We start from the raw sequence: 13,664 nt of genomic DNA on the forward strand, positions 1-13,664 counted from the left end.
AAACCTTTACATTAATTATGCCAGGCAGCAGATATATCGTTCCCACACTAGTGGAACCAGTGCTTCCCCCCCCTGGGTGTATGCATACCCCTAAACATTTTGTGAATCTATGTTTGGCCTCATTGAGGGGCAGTATTTCAATATGAGTAGGAAAGTGAGAGTAAACAGTTTTTAGAGAAAAAGCACTGAGAGGAACTATATGAACTACATGAAGGCTTATGATTGCCTACTGATCCTAGGAAGGTGAATTTGCTGTGACATGCTTGCTAAGCATTTTGAGAATAAAACTACTTCTATCCTCTCAAGGATTTGGGCTCAGCAGATGATCCTGCTGAAGAAAAGTGCTTTCTTGTCCAATGCCATTGGATGAGTTTCAGTTGCTGCATCCTGAGGATATAGACAAGGTATTTGGCTAGCTTTGTGCAACCACTTGTGTTTTGGACTCTTGCACCTGCTAGAATCTGCTAGAAAGGGGGCAGCTGAATGGGCCAAGAAGGTGATTAATGCTTCAAGAATCACTTTAATAATTTCCAACATCAAAGAAGGTTTCCAGCACTATCCTCCCAGATTGATTAAGGCAGCTGTGTGTGGGGCTTCACCTGCTCCCAACTGATTAGGACATCAAAGACTGTTCTCACACCTTCAAAAACTAACGGCTGCGAGGGAGGGGGAAGGAACAGAGGCAGGAAGGGTAACCATGTCAGAATCATGAGACCTCCTGGTATAGGGCGGTATATAAATTCAATTAATCATCATCATCATCATCATCAACATCATCATCACTAACTCTTTGATATACATTTTGTCTTCCAGATGGATTTCCCATACACCAGGCTGCCTGAAGGAGGTGGTTGCAAGACCACTGCTGAAGAAACTTTCCCTAGACCTTGAAGTTCTTAATAACTTTATACAAGAACCTTGCCCAGAAAGGGGACATTTGCTACTTGAGTGGCTGGGTACCAACCAGATCCAGGTTGTTTTGGAGGAGACAGATTTTCTAGATCCATTTCAATTGAGATTCAGGCCTGATTTCAGTGTGGGAAATGCCTTGCTCATAAAGTATCATCCTGTGCCAGGGGAGAGAAATGGGACAGGTGTGACTGTTGATTCTTATTAGATCTCTCAGTGGATTTTGATATCATCAATCATGGTATTGTTCTGAGTCAGGTTTGGGGGCACTGCATTGCAGTGGTGCTGTTCCTATTTGGATGGCTAACTCCAGGTGGGACCTGACTGCTCCATGGATTCTCCAGTATGAATTCCTGCGGGGTCATTTCAAAATTGAATTACACTTCCTCTGAATACCTGGGTTTGTTGATTGGGGGTTCTGGATTCACTGCTGTCACATGAGGCACAGTAACAGGTAGGTAGCCGTGTTGGTGTGCCATAGTCGATAATAATTCCTTCCAGTAGCACCTTACAGACCAACTAAGTTTGTCATTGGTATGAGCTTTCGTGTGCATGCACACTTCTTCAGATACACTGGAACAGAAGTCACCAGACCCTAGAATTTCAGAACTAGACTGGAAAGAGAAGTTGCTGAATTGCAACTTATTACCAAACTTCCATGGGGTCACGAAGAGTCGGAAACGACTAAACAACAACAACCAGACTTAAAACCGTGAAGAGAGCTGGTCTGAATAGAGACATTGAATCCTTATCTCATTATACATGATAAAGTTATTTTTAGCCATCTTACCCCTTGCTTTTTCCTGTAAGACCAATTGCAGTCGTCAACAGGTTTACCATACCTATCAACCAATCACCCATTCCCACCACCCTTCTGAGTAATACCCCTCCCCACCCTCTTACTACATATAAGGGTCTGGTGACTTCTGTTTCAGTGTATCTGAAGAAGTGTGCATGCACATGGAAGCTCATACCAATGACAAACTTAGTTGGTCTGTAAGGTGCTACTGGAAGGATTTTTTTTTAACTTGAAGCACAGGTGGTCTTGTTGCACAGAGTGCCTACCATCATCTTAAAGTTCATGGCACAACCACAGCTGTAGCTGGGCAGGGTTGCAGTAGTCCAGGCATAGGCAAACTCCAGCCCTTCAGATGTTTTGAGACTACAATTCCCACCATCCCTGACCACTGGTCCTGTTAGCTAGGGATGATGGGAATTGTAGTTCCAAAACATCTGGAGGGCTGGAGTTTGCCTATGCCTGCAGTAGTCTCAAGTCCAGCAGTCAGGATATGGTCCAGAGTCAAACCTGAAGTGCAGTCCCGTAGAGGTCCAGGAGCATTCAAGCCAAGGTCCATCAACATGGGCAGTTGAGCAGACACAGCACTTCAGCTCTGCTACCCTTTGGAACTTGGCATGCTGATTGCAGCATCTGGGCTTGATGAGGCATATGGCCCTCACCCATTCCAAGCCTACTCCATCTGAGGAATCACACACCTCCTCCCAGAGCTACCGAGCCGCACCTGGCTAGCTCGGGAGCTCGGCTGTGGGGACTTGCCTGCCTCAGCCTTCTTGAGTGCCCCTTCCACTGCTCCCTACCTCTCAGAGCCCACCATGTTAATGGAGACAGCCCCCCCCCCGGCTCTGGTGATGGGTCTTGCTGCTCTGGTTCCGGCGCACTGACCCTCATTCCCTCACCATCCTCTGTAACCCTGTGAGTACTTCCTTCCCCATTCCCTGCATGCCCCGGTGTGTCCTGGCTACACTCCTCACAGAGATCCTCTTTCACCTCTCCCTTCTCGTTGTCATCTTGCCAGTTCATGGCATAGAGGTTCCCTAGTGAGGTGAAAGGGTTCAGTGGAAGAGAGACAGCCAGGATGTATGTGCATGTGTGAACAAATCTGAAAGCACTGCTTACCTGTGACTGCTCAGAAAAATAATGTGCCATTCCTGTGTTTCCTAATGGAACTATTGGGTAAATCTGTCTGTCATTAAAGGTGCATATGTAATCCTGAACAGTATGTCCTAGTACATGCATATTAGCAGAGAATTCAGAACAGCTTTGCTAAAGGAAAACAGTAATAGGTGTGGCAAAACCACAGGCTGGGATAGGCTGATTTGGCACACAATCTGAAGAATAATAATTTATATTCAGCATCCAGAATCCTTAGGTTGCCCTGAGGTGGAGGTTGGTTAAAGCAGGTACTAAAAATCTGGAACTCTCAGCAGTCTTCTACTAAAATCTTTACTGTAAGCTGAGAATTGGTACCATGACATAAAGGGTTAGAAAATACTTCAATTACCATTAATCATAACAGTAAAGAACAGTAGCATAGTAACTTTATTATAATTTAATGCAGGTGTCCCCAAACCTGGCCCTCCAGCTGTTTTGGGACTACAATCCCCATCATCCCTGACCACTGGTCCTGTTAGCTAGGGATGATGGGATTTGTAGTCCCAAAACAGCTGGAGGGCCAAGTTTGGGGATGCCTGATTTAATGTCTTTTCCTGTACAATTATACATTCTGAAGGACCTGAATAGCAGCAGATGGCCACATAGATGATTAATTTTAAAATGTAGTCTGTACTACGAGGCATATCAGTTAACACATATGAAAGATTGGCAAGTCTCATTTTCTATGAATACCCCAAGCATGGGCAATTTATAAAATTGCTAACCTAGTAGCTCTCCGGATGGCTGATTAAAAAAAAGGACCAATGCCATTTTCAATCTAGAGAAACTATAGAAGTATACTTTCTATAAACACCAACTTCACTAAAATAAATAGCTGACATTTGGAAGGCCTATGTTGATCTCTACGTGTAAACTAAGATGGATTTATTGATGTATAAATGTATTGTTAATGTGAGCAGACAATGTTTTTTCCTTCTTGTATTGCCCGCCCCCATTTTTGTTTTTTCTTTGATTTTTTTATTGCAATTGACTTTAATTAAAATATTTGGGTACCCAAAGTTATTAGAATAAGTCATATGAGGCTAGCTCATAAACTTTTGTAAGAAGGGAAGGGAAACTCTTATGAAATTTTGATCTAGTTTTTAAGACTTAGGGAGACAGGGCTGGGCTTATGCAGTATTTAAGATGAACAGTGTACGAGTTTTGGCACATCATAAGCTCTGTGAATGTTGTTATCTATGAGCCACATCCAAAATATGAGCTATCCCTTTATTATTTGTAAACCTGTTATATATAAGATATAGTAGGATTAATCCTCCAAAGTTAGCACCTCTGTCATGTGGACGTCAATGGCACAGGTATTTATTCTACTGAAATAAACAAAACTTTGAAATGCACAACTTTGGAGGGCTTATGCCCATTCTTTTTTAAGGAGTAGGGTGAATGCGCTACATCATTGTGAATATCCGTAGCAGGGTGGGGAAACTCCAGGTGTTAGTAGACTCCAAATCCCATGATCCCTGACCACTGGGAAAGCTGGCTGGGGCTGATGAGAGTTATAGTCCAACATCTGGAGTGTAGAAAACCCTAGTCTATAAGACATAGGTCTTCATATATGCTTACATTTATCTATCCTTCCCACAATAGAATTAACAGATTACAATGCATGTGATGAAGCCACCTTGTTGAAGCTAACCAGGACAATGCTGGGATAGTAAACCACCTAGGAATCCCATGTAACACATTTTAACTTCTGGGATGCAAGAAAGGAAGGATATAAATGTACTAAATAGCAAGTTCTACTGAAGCAACTTTTTTTTTTTAAAAAAAACCCTCCAATAAGTGAAAGCATTACTTCTGAGCAGTGATTTACATATAAGCTAAACAAGCTATAGCTTAGGGCCCCACTCTCTTGGGGACCCCCAAAAAATTTAAAGATGTACAAAATTTAAAAATCTGGATGTACATTTCCAAAATATAAGATGAAAAACAAATAAAATAAAACTTACATACAGCAACAGTGTTTTGTGTTGTGTAGGCTCCTATGATGCAAGTAATGGGCCCCACTTGCTAGCCTGCTCCCTAAAATATCACTTGTTTGCTCATTTCTATATCAATTACATTGATAAAATACATATTTTGTTATTTGCAAATGGCTTTAGATATCTATCAGGTCCATAAATTACCATATAGCATATATTCAACACAAAAAACAGTGCCAATTTGTTGTTGACAAAGGACAGCTGGACAAAAAACGGGCCCCATTACCTTCAGTAGCTTAGGGCCTCATCAAACCTAAATCTGGCCCTGCTCCTGAGCAAGTAGTGGGCTGGCCCCAATGAAATCTAATGTAGATTGTGGAAAAGAAGGCCAAGCACAATACATACTGTTAAAATGATTAATTTAATGGAGGAGGTAGATATGAATGCAAACTCTGCGAAAACTACGGTAGGTGTTCAGATGATAGAACTTGTGGATTTCAGTGTTGTTAATACTGTATACTTAAAATCAGCTGTAACTCTCATCCTTGCTGTAGAGAAAAAAAAAACTCTGGAGGGTGGGGGGAAGGAGACACAGATGCCTACATTCCTGTCATATCATTAATCCTCTCTGAAACGGTTTCATGTCCACACCTCCCACATTAACAGCAGTGCCTTTTCCTGCAATTTTATCTTACCCATTTTTGGTTTAATCTAATCTTTCCAGCTGTCTGCATTCTTATAAAATACCTACTGTTCGTACACTTCTTGATATAATACTAAACTACACAGTTATTCTCAAAGTTGTATCTCCATTTAGAGTCTTTCTTAAGAATGTTTTGGGAAGTGTCCATGAATCACTCATCTGCCTGCACTTTTCAAGGACATTTGAGTCTGGATAGATTAAAAGAAATAGCTTCAATGGTATAGTTTTCTGTTGGAAGAAGTGGGCCGTTTAGAAACACTTTGGTTAACTAGGTCTGAATGCTTGAGCTATCATAAAAATAAATTTTTTTGCAAATGGGGAAAAAAGTTCTGAACAAAATTAATGATGTAGATCAGCGTTTCTCAACCACTGTTCCGCGGCACACTAGTGTGCCGCGAGACGCTGGCTGGTGTGCCGCGACGTGCGGCGATGAGAAGGGTGATTTGCATTGTCACGTGCCTGGCGGCCGCCAATAATAAACACTAACCCGCCAGAAAGCAATATTTCTCCTCCTCTTTCCCAAAGCTCAGTGCAAACGAGCCTGGCGGCCGCCAATACACAACACTAACCCGCCGGAAAGCAATATTTGGCAAGTGTTTCTTACAGTCATAATTATAATATAGGGCGGCACAGAGTTAATTTTTTAAACTTTTTTAATGGTGGTGTGCCTCGTGATTTTTTTCACGAAACAAGTGTGCCGTGGCCCAAAAAAGGTTGAGAAACACTGATGTAGATAACCAGGTTTTTGAGCACTTCAGAATTTTGCTACAAAGTATAAGCTCATCTATTCTCTAGATGAAAATTTTCCCTCAGAAGTAGCCCTGTAGATCTCTCAAAGATCATTAATCTATTTTGCCCCTCCCACCATTTTATCTCTAGCTTGTCCATGTACAACCACAGTGAAATCTAGTCTGAAGGGAAGACAAAGGAACAATAAAAGAAAGCAGCAGGTGAACAAATTCACTTATTTGCAACCAAACTGTTAAAACTACGGTAGCTGTTTTTATCAGTGGAACTTATGAAGTGCTTTTTTTCTGTAAGAGTAATGACTTGAAATGAAATCTTATACACAAGTATTTATGTTAAAATCAGGGCTCCCCCCCCCCAGCCAGAGCTCACTGGAGCTCAGTTCTGGCACCTCTCAGGTAGGCACAACTGCCATTCTAAGGGAACAAATGAGGAGTTCATGTTCAGCTCTGACACTTATTTTTCTAGAAAAATAGACTCATTAAAATATATAGGAAAATACAACTTGGACCTTTATGGAAAGAAATAAGGTGTTCCATAGAAATTAATGCATTTGTCTTAGATAATTTTACATTACAGTAATTAACCAGCCTGGTCAAATCAAGTTGATGACAGATGTAATATTAATTACACATTCAGAATATTCACTAGTTACATTTCTATTGTTATCAATCCTATCTTATAACGAGTCCACTGCTTAAGAAGCTTAAATGCCAGATTTCTTTGTCTCTTTCTTATCTAACCCATAATGATCCTACTCTTTTAACTTTACCATCTGGAACAACTTCCTTGCATTAACAACTTCCATCTTTTACCCACCTAGTCTCTTTGATTCATGACTCACTACTGCCCATTAAACTTTTTTTTTAAAAAAACCCACCCAAATCTTAGAAGTTCAACTGTTACCTTGCTTTTATTAGTGTTTCTGGATTGCTGGTCATTATGTCCTTCTGTGTACCCTCATATGATCTGCTGTTAGTCTCCCTTCACCACCCCATCTCCAATAAATTTTAAAAAGAAATGCCAACATGCAACCAGGGTTTGGCAATTATTTGACTATAGAGATAAAATCCAGAGAATATCCCCCCTCACATGAAGATTAATTCTCAAATGAAAAAATTCTCCTTCCTTTGTTGTCTTGCTTGCATTGCTTTATAGATTGTAAATCTCCTGGGACGAGGTTCTGTCATACTTTGCAAAGTGCAATACACATAGATAGCACTTTATTTATCAACATCATCATCATGATTATCATCATTCTTTATTTCATCCTGCTGTTATGGGGGAGAGAAACTCCTAAAAGATTCTTTCCCTCACAACTAACCGAAAAACATTTATTTTACAGTTATTTAGGTTGTATATCTATGACTAGAATATTGGTCTTACTGATTTCCACTTCTTTTCATAATCTAAACAAAGAAGTTATACTGTATTCTACATTTAGAATCTTTTTATTACATTACAATAACCTGCAGCTGGAATGTTAACTGGGTACTCTTCCTTTTCTATGCACCCTCAGGAAAGTTCTTTCCTAAACAGAAAGGTCGCAAATTGTATGCAGGCACCAGATTTGGTGTAACTGAAGGAGAATCTCAATCCCTGTATATTACGTATATGCATCAGTTTGGGGATATACTGTATCTCACATTCACAGAGTGGAAATGTATTTCTTCTCTGAAATTGTTGAGAGTTTACAGTAAGAAAAATCAAAATGTTGTTCTTTGCTTCCCCTTCCGTACTTCCAGAAACTTTTAATTTTTGAGGAAGTTGTTCCAGGAATTCACATGGCTTCTTAACACTGAAAGTTTCGCTCACTTAATGCTTCCGCAGAAGCAGTTGCTTTGATGCAGCTGTAACGGTCACTGTGCCAGAGAGATCAACGTGGCAGAAAAGCAACTTAAGGGATAAAGGAGAAAAGCTAAATCAAGCTCAATTTCCCCTTCTGAGCTGCCAGAACAGGTCACCAACTAGAGACAGAACCTTCATGATTCTGGATCCCGTGGAATCAAAGCAGTTAGGAGATGTGTCAGTTATATTACAGAAAACAACAACATGAAAAACAGCACTAGTAGGTAAACCACTATATTAAAAGCATACAGTAGTGACAGTATTCTCAATTCTTTGGATTCTAGAGTGATGTTACAGCAGTATCAGGTCAAAGAAGGGCAATGAGAAACATTATCCTTCAGGATCTGTATATGAGATACTGTCTCCCCCTGAACAGACGGCCACTTTGATTTACATATACACCCACTAAAAATAATTTTGCAGTACCAGGTATAGGATTTCTGCATACAGCTCTCTCACAAATGCTGAGAGCCTAAAATCAAAATATTGTAACTTGCCATAACACTCCCTCTGGAGGAGAGATATTACTTTGACTAGAGATTAAACCAGTGATGGGCAACCTTTTGAGCTTGGTGTGTCAAAATTGGCCAAAAAATGAAGCATAACTCGGGTGGTGTGTCACTTCGAGAAAAAAACCATAATTTCACAATATTTATAGTTTAAATAACAACAATGTATATTTGTTTCCCCTTAAAAAAAATGAAAAGGGGTGGAAAAAAATAAAGTTTTTTTTAAAAAAAAATATTAAAAAGGGGAAAAAATAAGACAAAACCCAGAGGTCTTTCCCAATGGGACTCTGAGCTCAGGCCTTCCTCCAATGGGTCTGCCACTGGGGAGGTGGGCTCTGGTTGGGCCTGTGCCTCCTCGTGGCCCTCTCCAGCCCACCTCTCCCCTCACTCGGCTATGCTTGCGTGGTGGCGGGGCAACAGAGAAGGGGTTTCAGCTTAATTGGGTGTCTCTTCTCTCTTCCCGGGATGGTGGCGAGGTGGCGGCGGTGGCAGCACCGAGGTCGGGGTTCTTCTCCCTCCTCCAAGGGCCCCCTCCTCTCCCTTGAGGCAGGGGCGATGGGGACGGCAACGGAGCGAGCGGACCCCTGCCTTATTTTTCCTTCTTTTCTCCCTCTTTTCTGCAGTGGCAGCGGAAGCGAGTCCGGGGCTTCCTTTTTCCTCCTCCGGGCTCCGGAGTGCCTCAAGGCCGTCTGTCAGGTTCGTGGGGTGGGGGTGGGGTCTGGCAGCTCCCCGGTTGCTGCACTGGTGGCCCCCAGTGTCCGGGCAGTGGCGGTTTCGGTGGCTTGGAAGCCTGTCCGTCAGCTCTGTCAGTGCTGGTCACTTTCAGGAGCTCCGCGGCTCCGTGCTGCCCGCCATCTTGCCTCGCCGGAAGTCCACAAGGCCCACAGAGATGCGTCACCTGCGGCATTCCGCTGCCGGCCGGAAATGAGGTCTTGGCATGTGGCCGCATGTCACCGGAAATGGCTATGTGTGTCAGTGCTGACACGCGTGTTATAGGTTCGCCACCACTGGATTAAACCTTACTTCTTAAACTGTGGGTCAAACCCACCTGGGAATGAGCAAAAGATGCTTGGATTGTGCACGAAAGTTCCAAAAAGAGAAAGGATCCGAATTTCAAAGGTAATATTGTTCGCTATAATAGCATCGTGACAACATTTTACTGAATTACTGAGTAAGTAACACTATTAGGATTTGATGTTGGAAAAAGTATTCGCAAATGTTGCAGAATGTAGAGCACCTTCGGGTATTTGGTGCAGAAATGCAATCTGGGAATTTGCCAAGTATACACAGCCCTGCAACATGTTGGAGTCCAATTGCCTTATATTTTTCAGGTGAAAGAATTGAGGAATGTTTGAAACACAAACACACACACAGTCAAAATCATGATCAGAGGCAAAAGTAAGCAATAAATGTGAAATTTGTCACTGTATCTTATAGGGTAGGTTTTTTCACAATTGCATCCCTCTCTATTCTCCATCCAAGCAGAAATGAAAGACTCAAAGATGGTGCAAAGTGGTCTAACGAGGGGCTGAGAATGTGTTGCCTGAGGAGAGCACTGAGGGCCAGAGTTGTGGAGGGCTACATTTGGCCCTTGGGCCCAAGGCTCCCCATCCCTGTCATTGATGGAGCAGGATGTGTAACATAGAAATTATAAAAAAATTCCTTCAGTAGCACCTTAAAGACCAACTAAGTTTATATTTTGGTATGAGCTTTCGTGTGCATGCACACTTCTTCAGATACACGTATCTGAAGAAGTGTGCATGCACACGAAAGCTCATACCAAAATATAAACTTAGTTGGTCTTTAAGGTGCTACTGAAGGAATTTTTTTATTTTGCTTCGACTCAGACCAACACGGCTACCTACCTGTAAATAGAAATTATAATTTTCGTCTACAGTACTGTATTTAGAATTCACCCAATATAACTCCTGTTGGAAAACCCACCTCTATGGGAGATGCCTGGGACTATAGGATCCCCTGTAAATGAAAAAGCTCAAAATGGGGACACACATACAGAAAGGTGTGCATTTAACCAGGTACAATGTGCCTTAAATAAAGGCAGCATCTAGGATTAGGGGACAGGACTACCAAATCGGAGATTTAGAGAATGAACCCAGGAATGTTCTAGTAGGGAGGTTTGGCATTTAATTATCAGTGAAATGTTTTGCTTAAGTTCTAGTGGACCCCATTTCCTTTCCTGAATGAGAAGCAAGTCGAGCGCCCGGAGAATTTTCTCTGCACTTTTCTAGGATGCACCTGTTCAGTCCTAGGAAGAAGTAATGAATAGCCCTAAATTCAACTGAGGAACCTCCATTACTTTTTTCACTATCAAGTCAGGCCGCCGCCGCTCACAACAGCGAAGAAGGAGGAGGAGGAGAAATCTGTGGAGGACCCCCTGAGAGGGGAGGTAATTCACTCACCTCCTTCTTGGTGACAAGGAGCTGGTAGAAGTCTTTGCTGGGCGCCGGGGCCTGCCCTCGCGCCTCGAACAAAGTGTCTGTGAGGAGCGACGCCATTTTGGGACGCCAGCGGCCAATCGCTATGGCAACCAGGAAGGGGCGGGCACACGGAGAGGTCACGGGAAGCCCAGCCTCCCCTCTTAAAGGAGACGGGCAAGCTCCTCCGTGCTGGAAGTCGGCGGGTCTTACACTACCCGCGAACGTACGGGAAAGAAAGGGGGGGGGGAGGTCTCTAAATCGGGGCGAAACCGCCAACGGGGAGGCCGCCGCCGCCAGCGGCTTCGCTGACCCTGTGGGGGATAAACGCTTGCGCGCACCCCGGGGGTGACGACCCCAGCGGAGGGATACCTCTTTTTCAGCCAAGGAACGTCTGAGACGAGCGGAGGGGGACGGCAAGGATAGAACCGCCGCCGATCCTTGACGTGTGGGAGGAGGAGGGGGGGGCTGCCGGCCCCGCGGCAGGGAGCGCCAAGGCGGGCAGGAGGAGAACACCCGCTGCTGGCGAGTGGGGGGGGGAGAACGGGGGCCCCCGGGCCCCTTTGGGGGTAAAGTAGTCCCCGGCCTCCCCCTACGCCGCTGGAGGGGGGGGGTACGGTGCGGAGGCAGACGGCGCACTGATCGGTGCTGCGGCTTCAGCTGATAATTGAAGGGAAGAGGCGCCGGGCAGGACAGAAAAGGAGCCGGAGCCACAGAGCGCTTTTGCAGAGGCCGCGTCGGGATAAACTAGGTACTGTGGGTCGAGGCGGACGAGGCCTGTTTTTTAACGTTGGGGTTTCTGTGGGAGGGAAAGCGACTCTTCGGCCTCCCCCCTCCCCTCCGCCCGTTCTTCGCCGGGGGGCCGGAGTCGGGGAATGTGGGGTGGGAGGGAGGCGGCGTTGGGTTAGAACATGACAGGGGGAGATTGGTGGTGAGGTAGTCCCGGACCCGACGGGGGCGGGTGAGAGAGAAAGAAAGAAAGGGGAAGGTTAGTGGTATGTGTGTGTGGTGGTGGCTTGAGGCCTTGAATAGGGTTTCAGGAAGTCCTCGCCATAAAGAGGTCTCCTAATATGCACCTAATATACAAGGTGTTGGGGCGGGGGGCGGAGGAGGAGGAAATACTGAACGTAAAAGGCTGGCTTCTTTCTCCCCCACCCCCTCGCCCCGTTCTTAAGAAAAGGAATAGTGAAGAGGAGAAGCCAGGGTGGCAGAAATGGGAGCTGACAAAATGGCCAAACGGCTGCCTGAAGCTTTATCGTGATTCAGCCCTTCCCTTCTTTTCTTCGCCTTCCACGCTCCCGTGTAAGCGGCTCTCTGTTAATGGGATGAATCTGGACCCCACCTTTTATGCCTGGGTTCACAGGAGCGCAGGATGCCCCATATCGCAGCCGTTCTTCTCTTTGCGGGCCTACCTTTAAACCTCCCCCCGCCTCCCCCCCCCGCCACGGTTAAGATTGGCGTTCTGGCTTGTGTGTGATTAAATACAAAAGGACAATGTCAGTGTTGACACTGCGCCCGGTTTGTATTCGGCCCCGCTTCGCAAACTCCCCCAAACCTCTTTGCTAGCCCCTGTCCTCCACAGGGGCCCCTTTTAATTTTGTTTTCTTGAAGTGAGCTGCTGGGTCCCACTGAATTAGTCGTAGCAGAGGGCGGAAAGCAGCCCCCTTTTAGCCCAACGGCGGCGTCGGCGTCGACAATAAAAAAAGAAATGCTAAATGATCTGCTGACTCCATATTGGCCTGGCTTTGGGGGCTGGGGAAGGGGGAAATCGTACTCTGCTAAGCGGAAAAGGGTGTTTGTTTACCCAGTCCCTTTCGGCACTTGGTCCCATTACCGGAGCAGATTCCTTTCGCCCCTATAATTTTACCGTAGTTTGTGTTCCTGACGCCTTCGAGAAGAAACTAGCGTGAGGCTTGTTTGCATAACGCGTCGTATTTGGTTATTTACATTCTTTCCCACCCCCCTCCCTCTCTCCTCCTCCACGCCTCGCTTTTGCGTATCTGCCGACTACTACCGTGCTAGCATTCAAACTGATACCGGGGCTTTTGCCAGCCGTACAGGCCCAGCTGCCTGCTGTACAACTTTTATTGTTCCTCCTAATGGCCAGTCCTGTCGGGGTGGGGTGTTCTTCGCAGTAGGGTTTTTAAAGGCATCAGGAATTCGAAAAAGTTTAGATTAGGAACAAGGAAACATTAGGGCGGGGTGAGTGGAAAGTTTTATCGGAGACTTTAGGGAAAAACAACGATGTATGGAACAAAGGTCCTGCCTGTATCAGAGGCCTACATACTAGGCCTGACAATGTCGCATTTACACAGACGAAAGAAATGAGATCTTGGCATTGGTCTAAATGGATTCAGTGCCTGCCATGCATTTGAGAAATGTTTCTAGAATTAGTTTAGCTGGATTTCAGGATTGTTTTCATACTGCAACCAAGATCTAATAGTTCTGCTGTGGATTTTCTTACTGTAAGTACTAGTTGTTTTCATAACCCTTTTCATCAGCAGGAGGATTGATTTGATACAGATTTAAGGCAAGATCCCATTTTTTTTAAAACACAGTGATTTCCCTAACTGTGACTTAATGGAAATATTGACTCCCTTGGTACTGTTAGGCCTGTCC

At 44.6% G+C, this 13,664-nt stretch overlaps 2 protein-coding genes across 10 annotated transcripts in view; one reads left to right on the forward strand and one right to left on the reverse strand.

The window, feature by feature from the left end:
- The window catches only part of FBXO36 (F-box protein 36), a 36,638-nt gene extending 25,324 nt beyond the window's left edge, over window positions 1-11,314 (reverse strand). Inside the window, exon 1 of the mRNA XM_035133972.2 lies at window positions 11,031-11,314. Coding sequence (XP_034989863.2) covers window positions 11,031-11,126 — 96 coding nt within the window. The 5' untranslated portion in view covers window positions 11,127-11,314. The remainder of the gene's footprint in view (window positions 1-11,030) is intronic.
- Window positions 11,315-11,322: 8 nt separating this feature from the next.
- TRIP12 (thyroid hormone receptor interactor 12) overlaps window positions 11,323-13,664 on the forward strand; it is a 76,571-nt gene continuing 74,229 nt past the window's right edge. For all 9 annotated transcript variants that reach the window (XM_060274511.1, XM_035133959.2, XM_060274512.1 and 6 more), the window contains exon 1: window positions 11,323-11,796. The gene's annotated coding sequence lies outside the window, so the exon portion shown is untranslated. The remainder of the gene's footprint in view (window positions 11,797-13,664) is intronic.

The sequence above is a fragment of the Zootoca vivipara genome, chromosome 5 (genome assembly GCF_963506605.1).
Source record: "Zootoca vivipara chromosome 5, rZooViv1.1, whole genome shotgun sequence".
Classification (NCBI taxonomy): domain Eukaryota; kingdom Metazoa; phylum Chordata; class Lepidosauria; order Squamata; family Lacertidae; genus Zootoca; species Zootoca vivipara.